Source organism: Neodiprion pinetum, chromosome 4, assembly GCF_021155775.2.
Source record: "Neodiprion pinetum isolate iyNeoPine1 chromosome 4, iyNeoPine1.2, whole genome shotgun sequence".
NCBI classification, from domain to species: domain Eukaryota; kingdom Metazoa; phylum Arthropoda; class Insecta; order Hymenoptera; family Diprionidae; genus Neodiprion; species Neodiprion pinetum.
Window position 1 is genome coordinate 37436767 of NC_060235.2, and position 11070 is coordinate 37447836.

At 36.1% G+C, this 11070-nt stretch overlaps 1 protein-coding gene across 1 annotated transcript; it reads right to left on the reverse strand.

The window, feature by feature from the left end:
• Positions 1-7453: 7453 nt before the first annotated feature.
• Positions 7454-9329, reverse strand: Ssu72 (Ssu72 CTD phosphatase). The gene is made up of 4 exons (XM_046620929.2): positions 8927-9329; positions 8623-8766; positions 8226-8484; positions 7454-8017 (listed from the first exon to the last, which is right to left on the reverse strand). The coding sequence occupies exons 1-4, from the start codon at positions 9007-9009 to the stop codon at positions 7916-7918; spliced, it is 588 nt and encodes a 195-aa protein (XP_046476885.1). The 5' UTR covers positions 9010-9329; the 3' UTR covers positions 7454-7915.
• Positions 9330-11070: the final 1741 nt, after the last annotated feature.

An 11070-nucleotide genomic window follows, 5' to 3' on the forward strand; every position in this document is an offset into this window, starting at 1 on the left:
CCTTTCAGTTCAGATTTTCTATTTTGAGTAAACGAAGTGAAATGAGGTTGAAATGTTTCAATTTTAACGACAGTATTTTGCGTATCAATGGCGGTTCGTGAAGTGACAATTCTCGTTACAGTTATTATTTGATTTATCGGTGGTAAGAAATTAGATCTGCGATGATTTCCGAAGCAGAAAAACAATCTTGATTTCATAAGCGCTATTTTAAAACAATGTCATTTTTTTTTTTTTTTCAATGTACCGGTATGTATACGACATCGTAGATTTCCTCTCTGGAGCTGAAAAACTGCATTTTCCATCACCTTCAAAATGATAATAACGAAATTGTAAAACCACTGCAGGAAATTGCGTTATATTATTTTCTTCTAAAACTCCGTACAAAATAATTAGTCAGAATTTTTTTTTTTTTATCACCGCGTTATTGGGCGTGGATATATCCATAGCGGTTGTTTTTACGACGTTGTTTCCAATGTATGTCATGAGCTCCTAATTAGCTCCTAATTCTCACACAGTCAAAACAATGTAAATATTTTTTTTTCACTTCGGGAGAGCTAGCTTTCCGGTAAGCTGCCCCCCCTCCCCCCACCGCCACTTTTAAAAATTGATTTTCTCGTAACAGAAGCGAGATCAAGAATCGCGGTTTGCGGCACTGCAGAACTCATAAATAGCTCTTTAATCTGTGATTTTTTCAAATTTTTTTGAGCAATTGGGAGGGCCAGCTTCATGGAGGTGACTTCAACGACTTAAGGGGGTATTCTAGTGTAGAGGCATGAATTTGAGGTGTTTTTTGAAGTGCTATAAACAAAAAACAAAAAATATTTTTACCATCCATTTTTTTATCAGGCGTTTATTATTATTTCACGATTACAAAAAAAAAAAAAACAAGTCAAAAAATACAAAATTGAAAGTGCTATGAGTTGTTGAAGTGGGGGGTACAAAAAAAATGGCGCGCCAATGTTGTCACGATTGCAAGCATTTTCAAAATCAGAAAAAAAAAAATGATTATTAATCTACATAAATGCAGTTATCGTACTAACTAAAAAAAAGTCGAAAAAAAATTTTTTTTTGCCAAATTACGGCTGTCCGAAAAAATAATACGTTTTTTTTGACTTTTTTGGACGTTTCTGAATTTTTTAAAAATAGTAAAAATTATTATTTCGTTATAATAATAGTTCGTGCGATAGAGACATGTATTGAGAAGATTCTCACCAAATTTCAAGTAAATCGGTTCAATAGAACTTGAGAAATCATGTCAACCGTTTTGAAAAATGTAGTTTTGAGAAAAACGCGTTTAAAGTTTCGAGTAAAATTCGTTCCAGCCGAGCCAGTATTGAAGACGTGTCACTAAAATAGCTATATCTCTGAAAATAATTGAAATTTTGACTTGTCCTTTTAAGGACACATTCTTGAAAGGTTAAGCTTTGAAAATATAAAAAAAAAAAAAATCGATTTTTTCAAATTTCGACACTAGAATACCCCCTTAACAAATTATCTAGCAAGTGAAAGTTTGAATACCTACCTATATTCGAAGACCCAACCACTCATGTATCGTTGTTCTCATTCTTTTTGTTAAAGACGAAATTAAGAAATGAGCATTATTACAGCATTTATTCAATTTCTGTGTTCATTACGAACTCAGCGATGGACGTATGGTATATTTAACTTCAGGGCTAAATACAGGACAGAATTCCGCAATTTTGTCGATTTGCATAATTGAATTCGAACTATGCATTCTCGAGATACACGGTGTTTAGTATATATATGCACTATACCTATATGTATACAGCAGATGCGCGACTAAGTATAACTTAATATTCGACAAATTTTAGATTAAGTTTAATTACATTCGAACCATTCTTTTGCAAGGTATTACGTTTTCGGTGTTATCAGTTTGGTTTACCGCATATTAATAAGTTAACATTTATGAAAAAGCAGCATGAGATATAAATGTATACAATTTCTTCAACTTTTGAAGTCACGTTCAGCTTACGGCAGGAAAAAGCAAAATATGAGCTCAATTATTATCTGTCTGGGGGCGCGCTAACTTTTTATTTTTTTATAAACAAGCGTATCGAAAGAAAAAGTTTTACGACTAATTTGCGGCTTATTTACGGCAAATTATCAGCCAAATCAGAATTACGTATGATGCTCACTCTTCCCTTTTTTGGTAGATAGCGCGCAAAATTTTTGAAAAGTTGGCACGTCATCCTTTTTTTTTTTTTTTTGATTGAAAATAGAGTGCGACAACAAAAAAGGTCGCGTCACTAATTTACGAATAATTAAGGCCGAATTCACATTCTCGACAATTGGCGTGTCAAGTTCATACAGGTCCATTTTAGACAGGCTATAAAGTTTGTGCCAGCCTATAAAATGGGACTGTGAAGCCCCTTTTCGTGTTTGAGATATGTGGTCTTCGATATTCGGAGATATATACAACATCGAAATCACCAGGACACCCCCTAAGGGGACTAAGCATCGAAAATTTTCAAATTATTTTTTTTTCTTTTTGTATTCAGTTACTACAATCTCTTTCGCATATTTTAGCGCAAGAAGAACTGAAAAATTCGCAAAATTGAGTTCAGGAGAGTAATAAAACTGCAGCCTGGTCGTCCGAGAAAGAGAAAATTCTGAGACAATCAATCGGTTAATGAAGAAGGCGAGAAGATTGATGATGGTCCTAGCACAGCGACAGCTTCGGCGCGAAAGATGAGATCGTCTCGACGAGATCGCGCAGCTAATCCCGATATCGCGTTTGAAATTATAAACATTGTCACCGTTTTCTCTGCGCTGAGTGAACTTGTGCTGTATAAAGTGTGCAAGAAAGAAATTAAATCCAGCACGGTATGCCATACTGGACTGGCATTTCAGATATTAGTAGTTTGTCAACAATGCGAGCCACGCTACATCGATTCGAGCCCGAGAGCGACCGATCGGTTCTACGATATAAATGCGCGGTGTGTGTTCGCACTAAAAATGTAGGTGCCGGATACTCGATGATTCAATTGTTCTGCAGATTATTCGATTTGCCAAAGTTCGTGTGTCGCAGGATAAAGAAAAAAAATGTCGGATATTTTATTTGCATTATAAAAAAAAGTAAGCACAACGCCCTACAGGATGACTCGATTAATGTAAACCACGATAGAATTTGGTTTCAAATTTTTTTTTTCTTTTCGTTTTTCAATGAACAATTAATTAACAGGACAACTTGAGACGATTACAAAGACGATTACAGATAAACAAAGTTCTGAGAACAGTTACTTCAGGATCAGCACGCGTGTCAATGATGCACGCGGTACAAGAGGAAAATTAATTTGTCTGCAGATAGCGATAGTATCGTAGTTTCTAGCGATGGAAGTTGGATAAAAAGAGGCTTCTCGTCTTTACAAGGCATTTCAGCTTTGATCGGTAATGCCACGGGTAAAATTCTGGACACCCAACATCAAATCATCTTACTGACAAGCGTGCAAAATACAGCAACCGAAGATTAGAACAATAGAGTACAATAATTGACAAAATCATTACCAAGGCGCGGGAACAATGGAGGTCGATGGTATTGTCGAAATGTTCCGCCAATCTTCTGAGAAATATGATGGAAATCGATGGAAAAGGAAAATTGACTGACGTTCTCATCAAAGAATTAACGGTGTTTAATTATGGAAGGCAATTTGGAGCAGCAATACTGTGGAAGAAATGAAGAACAATATCTGGGCAACATTTTACCACAAATGCTCTACCGACCAGAAACCGCAGCACGATCACTGTCCATACGAACAAGACAACTGGTGTATGTGGTGAAAAGCTAAATGTGACGGCTCACTGAAGGATTACAAACACAAATCTGCACTGCATACCGATGTCCAAACAGCAATAGAACCAGTGTACAAAGCTTTAACTGACGAGGAACTATTGTCGAGATGCGTGGGACATTATACACAAAATTCAAACGAATCATTTCATTCGATTGCGTGGAAAATTGCTACGAAATCATCATTCACCGGGATTGATATCGTTGAAATCGCAACAAACACGGCAACTTTATTATTTAATGTCGGTTCGATTCGTTTGCTGGATGTGCTTGTTGGATGCAGAATAAAGATCAAAAGCATCAACAAAAAAAGCCAGGTCAGAAAAAAACCGACGTTCCGCGATTGCTGCAACACAAGCAGCTGATTGTGAGATCGAGATGTCCTTCTGCGGTGCCGGTGATTTTTACAGTACATGAGTTGCAATGTTTCTACCGTAGTACTGCGCAAAAACTTTAATTAAACCTGTTTTTCTCGAAAGGGAATTTTGTAATAGTTTTGCCACGATAATTCAAGCACCATTGAAGATATCGCCTTAATTGTTTTTTAAATGAAGATATCAACTTTCTCTACACATTGAACCGACGTCTTTATAAAAATAAAATTATTATTGTTGTTATTGCAATAAATGTCATTCGTTTTTCGACGTTTTTTCAATATATTTCAAATTTTGACGCCATTTTTTTAATTTTCATCTTTTTTCAGAAATTATCGGTTCAGTATGGTGGAGGAACATCCAACGAAGGGAATGGCGCTTGGAAATTGCCGAAAACTGGCGCCGTTCACTCAAAATCGTGGCAATAAGAGAGCAACGCGTGAGACGCGGGTCTTTTGCATTCGCCCATATCGTCCTTAAATATTTATATTTTTCAAACCTCAACTACTGAATTTGTTAGCCAAAACTCCGATAAAAACGTTGCAAAAAAGAAAATGTATCTATATTCTTTCAGTTTTTCCCAAATGCCATTTGAATTTTTTCCCACTTTCGGCCTATTTTTGCTGCCTAGTCTCCTTAAGGACCTCATTGTAAATGATTCACGATTCTTATAAACATTATCCCAAGACGATAAAAAATCCCTAAAAAAACGTTACTCGTCCAGTGTTTTGATCAGCACTGAAATATCTATTCCATTACTTGAAATTTGTTATTAAATACTGAATAATTCAGCCCAAAGAGGGTTGTGTTTCTTTCGTTTTAAACATTAATATTGTGACACTACGGCCACGTGCACTTTACAAAAAATATTAATGCTGTGCGCCAATTACTTTCTGCAATAATAATTAAGAATGAAGCGGAAATATAGAAGCGGAGAACAAGATCCTTCTCTGGGCATTTGGACTATACCATGGGCTATAATAGACCTTAGGTTAGGTAAATGAGCGTAGGCGATAAATCGACAGGTCAAGGCAGACAATTTGTATGTGATGGAACATTACTATTTGTTTATTCAGGAAATTGACAGGACAACAAGGAATGCATATGATAGGAGCGAGGGGTGTTGGGTATTTAGGAGCTAGCACAATTTTAAGTGTATTTGGAAAAGGGGAGTATGTTGAGAACGTCACTTCCGCTATCAGAAAATTGTCGATTAGTACACTAACAAGGGTAGACTCACCCTCATTAACAACGGATTTCGACGAGCCTCATTGTCAGGTATATTGTCTATTGAATAGGTCGGAGGTATATCTAGTGCGGAAAGGGTCTCCCTACAATATACCTGAGACCCATCGAAATCCGTTCTGAATGAAAATGAGCCTACCCTTCTAAAATTATTCATAATGTATATTACCAGGATTTCCGGACGGTGACACACAATACCACTCTAGGATTAAGTCTACAAATGCTGATTGCCGGATGGTTATTACAAGGTTGTAAACATGCAAGGATATCCTACTTACTCATCCTGCCATTACCGTATGATTGAATAAAGGTTCAATAAAGGTATACCTATTAAGGTTACAAACACTGATTGTCGGATGGTTATATTACATGTAAAGATATCTACTAATCCTGCAATAACCGTACGATTGAATGAAGGAAGGTTCACTACAGGTATATAACTAGCAGTAAGCATCCAAACTCTGAGTGTCGGATGGTTAGTTTGAAAGATTGCTCGTGAACCTCCCCCCCTATCGGATGGTTCCATGCGAATATGCAATGATATCTACCAATATCTACTAATCCTGCATTACCGTACGGTGGGCGAAAAAACCCTCATCTTTGAATGAATACCCTATCCATTATCTGATGGATACACACAGAGCCATACAGAGATGGTACAATTACGTACGATCCGTGATGCGGTTCCTCATTGCGCGTGAATCAACGGCAGGTGATCATTGATACGGGGAACTATGCCATACTTATTTATAATACAATGCTAATTTGTTTACGGGACAATGGCGAGGGCGTCGGTGCCACGCGGTAGATCGAGTGAAGCTCGGAGCTGCTAGCCGTGGTCCGGCAGAGACAGGGTGGCCACTGGTCAGGGAATTATGAAAACCTGGAAATGTTATGGAATTCTGAAATTCTGGAATAGTCAGAGAAATGTCAGGGGTTTTTGCGCAAAGTCAGGGAATCGTTAACTATATTCTTTTTCATACAAATACGTCCCACCATTTTTTTAATTCATCATTTTTTTAAGCTGTAGATAAATTAGACCAAATACAAATTTATTTACCATCTCCGAAAGGTACTCTTCGAACTTTGAATATTCCTAAACATTACCTTACAAACGATTTTGCGCATCGGTTGAATGGGACATCGTGACCCAAGTGACATGTTCGTCTTTCACAAAGAAAAAAATTATATGGAAAATACGTGTATTTTGTTTTTTTTTGTACCAATTTTCTAATTTTCTATAGCCAATTTATCCGAATTGGTCAGGAAAAATTATAGGATTTTTGTTTGGGAAATATGGAAAAGTGAGGGAATTTTGTGATGGAGATTTAGTAGCCACTCTAAAAGATCATGGGGAACTGTTGCCACGCACACTCATCTGTTTGTCAATCGGTGGAATAAATCGATCAAATTACGTCAACAGGGTTCGTACGCACAGGGAAAACCGGGAAAACCGGGAAAACTCAAGGAGTTTCTTACAGCAGGGACAAGTCAGGGAATATTGAAAATAAGACTGGAATTTTAAATTTCTTGAAGAAATAAACTTGTTCTTATACGTACATTACTTGATATCAAACCTCCTTTCGTTTTTTTTATTACTGAAAATTGCTGGCTGTTATTTGTAAATTAGTAGTCGGACAGTAAGTTAATTACTAGGTAATATTTAAGGTATTAGTATTAATTTGCAAAAAAATTGTCATTAATCAGCGGCATATTTCTTGGAAGGTTGTTGAAAAAAAATTCTATTTTCAGGCTGGAACACCTGGAAAAGTCAGGGAATTTCGGGTTCCAAAAAGCGTACGAACCCTGGTGAATAGAGTAGACGAATTCTGACACGTTACAATATGAAGATCATACTTGAGATCTAATTTCAATCTATGAATCTTAGCGTAATCCCAATAGCAGCTTGATAAAAATAAAAAATGTATATAGTACTTCGTCAAGGTATAAATACAATTCACTAGTACACCCTGCCTCTATTTTAAAATGTTGTTTATTAAATCTTGTTAATTATAATAAATGAATAATTTGAAAGCGTATAATGAATTTTTTATTCACAAATATATTTATTTTGACACGTTCGATAACACTTGGATAAACAATTAAACGCTCTTTGCAGAGCATTGTATCATACATGTTGTTATAAGTCTAATTTTTACTTCCCATCACTTGATACCTATTGATATAAATCAACAGGCAATTGAAATATACAGATGTTAATAGGAACTTGATAAATTATACAATGTTTTCATAATATATTTCTAATAACTCCGTATTTAACGAATAAATACAATTTTTATGTTTTTTTGAATTATAAATGGTGATAATTTCATCGATTGACCAATCTCCTTATTAAAGCGATACGTAAGCCCTGTAGCAAAGTCACTAGTTCTATAATTAAATATTCCTAACTTACATTAATTTATAATCTAATCTCAAGATTGATAGACTCTAAGACGAGTTGTCAAAATTGTTAAATTTTGAGAAATCAGTAGAACAGCACAGTGTGTAATATGGGCCGTGCACATTTTGCTTCGAAATCATGAAGCAGTTCATCTATGTCGTTGTCCAGGTCGTCGCTGTTGGATAACTGTAACATTGAATTGTTATTTTCTTACAGAAAAAATCAGCACTGTTGCAACTTGAATAATAACAAGTAACAAAGACTAAAAAGTTCAGAGATCTATTTCAACAATTATTGCGTTGAATTCAATATGTTTCACAAATACATTGAACAAATATTTATCTCAACAAAACAAGCCCTGATTCTAGGAAGAATATTGAAAAAGTAAAATTACCACTGTGACTAGTTCGCAAATGAGGAACGAGCCGACCGTGGCCTCCTCATGATTATCCTGAATATCAATGTTGATAAGATGGACGGGCTGATTATCTTCATGGCTTCTCGCTTCCATGCATTCGATGACTTGATCATAAACACGCTCTTCGCATGTAACTAGAATATCAAATTTGTCCTTGGAAAGTTGAAACCGTTCAGGTCTCGGTTTTATCCGACGATTTCTATCCAGCATGTGAAGTAACCCATTTTGCGTATAACTGAAATTGTGATTAAGAAAAATTATTGATTTATTAAGTTATGTATTGCACGTGAAACTTTTCATTGCGGAAAAGGTACTGAAATTAATTACAGGCTTAAATATTAGCCACAATAAATAGTTCAAATTAAAAACATACTATTGTTTATCTTTGGTCAGCAAGTCGTTGTAAATTTCTTCGTACGATGTGCCAAAATCATAAATGTTTGGACGATCAGGAGCATTTCCTGGCAACTTTACCTTATCCCCAGTGCCAAAAGACTTTACATTAAATCCCTTTTTGCTGAAACATGATAAAATATTTTTCTTTATAACTGCACCAGATACAAGTGTTTACGATATGAGTCAAGGTTGAAATCTTGATGTGAGAATTAGCAAATTATATCGAGCTGTAGGGTTGCTCCAACTTCAACGTTGAGTCATTTATACAGAAATCAGTTTACCTCAAAAATGCATGAGCTTCCATACTTCTGTTCATATTACTCGAACATATGACTGCGATGCTTATCGTATTTTGTGCCGGCATTGCTTTTGCGGGAATACGCAAAGCGTGATTAGAGTTGTGGAGGAATGCGAGGTTAACCGACTTAACCTCAAAATCAATGACTTGAACGATTCTCACGTACGATTATTCAAACTAAAGAAATTTCTATTTTGAAATTTGCGAGTTTGAATAAGCTTTCTACTGAGGTTTCAACATCCGTAGAAAAATTTCTTCAACCACCAAATATCGGTAAAGAATCAACCACGACACCCTTCAACCTTCGTGTCTCCTACGTGACTGCCCTGGACTGCCCTACTGACTGCGAACGTCACTGTAGAAAACCGACGTACAAGCGCAGACCTTAGACCATACGGAAAGGATTGGGCATGGGAGCGGTGGGGGTGCTGCCGAGTGAGGAGACAAGGATAGCCATAGCGATATACCGGGACAATCTGTCGAAACTTGGAAATCAACTGCGCATGCGCGAGTTTTATTTAAACTGTTTCTGGCGGCGACGTAGTTGATACGAATTTTCGAGGTTAGAATCTCAAATAATTGAGATAGTGACTCGGAAAGGTTTCGGAAGCATTTGTTGTTGGGTCAGAAACATAGACTTATACCACTTATACATAATAGACTGAGCATGCCGGCTATTTCCCTCGTCCTCTGAACGCCTATCGGTGTTGGTGCTGTCTCTTTCTCTCTTATGGGGTTTTCCGCCCTACTTATCTCTCAAATACCGCCCATGGTGGGGGAACCAAGTGCTAGAGGGGAAGAGAAAAGCAAGTGAGGGGCAGTTGCAGGTTGTGCCATCCTACATATCCCCACCCCAAGATCGCTAGGAAGAGATAGCAGTATCAGCTGCGGGTGTAAGACAAGAATAGCACCGAAAACGGGGGAATCGAGGTTCAGGAGACAGTCGCTCCGAACTAATGCTCAGTTTATTTTATATATATATAAGTCTATGGTCAGATAGTTCATTCTTCAAAGAACGGTCGGAATTTAATGCTTATGCTCTTTGAAAATTAAAATGTACACATTACGTTGGTCCCCTGCATCGCAGACAAAAATATCGCTGCGTCCTAACTCTCGAGATCTAGTAGGCCCTGAAAAAAACGCGTATTTTGAAACGCTCTGGCCATGAAATTCACTATGCATGCCTAAAATAATCGTGAATAGTTATGTATATAATTATGTAAAAAAGAAAATATTTTATATTACGTTAAAAAGTTTAATCCAAAGAATATAAAAGATATAACACCGATTCAGACGATCATCACAGATACGTCAAGTAACAAACATATGTCTATATAAATAGTTTTATAAAAATATTGTTGTTATATACAGTTAGTGACAGCTTGCTCATTGGAATTCCATTACAAGGAATCAAGCTTGAATTATTGATGCCTAAGTAACACCTCTTTTACTCGTTGTTCACGGATCAGCTGAATGCTGTAACAATAATCAGAACTGTATCGTATTAATAAAGAATAATTTTTTGACATTTCACATCCAATGAAGTGTAAAAAGTTATTACATATATAAGTGTAATAATAAAATAATTGTTTACAATTTGATTGAATGTAATTAGATCTAAATGAAACTATAGTTTCATTTACATGTAATTAATTAGTTTCTAGTTAACTTCCGTAAAAAATTTATTGCGATACATGTACAAAATTAAAGAGACGACGAAGAGTAGAGATTAATCATTTACGAATTTGGGCATACACTTGATTGCATGATTTCATAAAATTGCAATGAATTCAAGGATTTGCAAGATTGAAATATATTTTAGAAGATCTCAAATGATTTCAAAAGGTTTCTCAAGATTCCCAAAAAAGTGTATACCTAATTACACAAGTGATAAACCCCTCAGTCAATGATTTCGATTTAATTTTTAGGAGTGAGATAATATTAATTTATATTTGACGGTACCATAATTGTATCAGGTGCATTCTCAGTGAGCAATCGTTTGTCCTCCAAGTGCTTCATCATGTCACTTAAAGCATTGATTTTTTTATTCATTTGTAGCTTATCTTCTTGCATCACTCTAGCTTTTTTCTTCAATGCCTCGATTTTGTCTAGTGCTTGAGACCAATA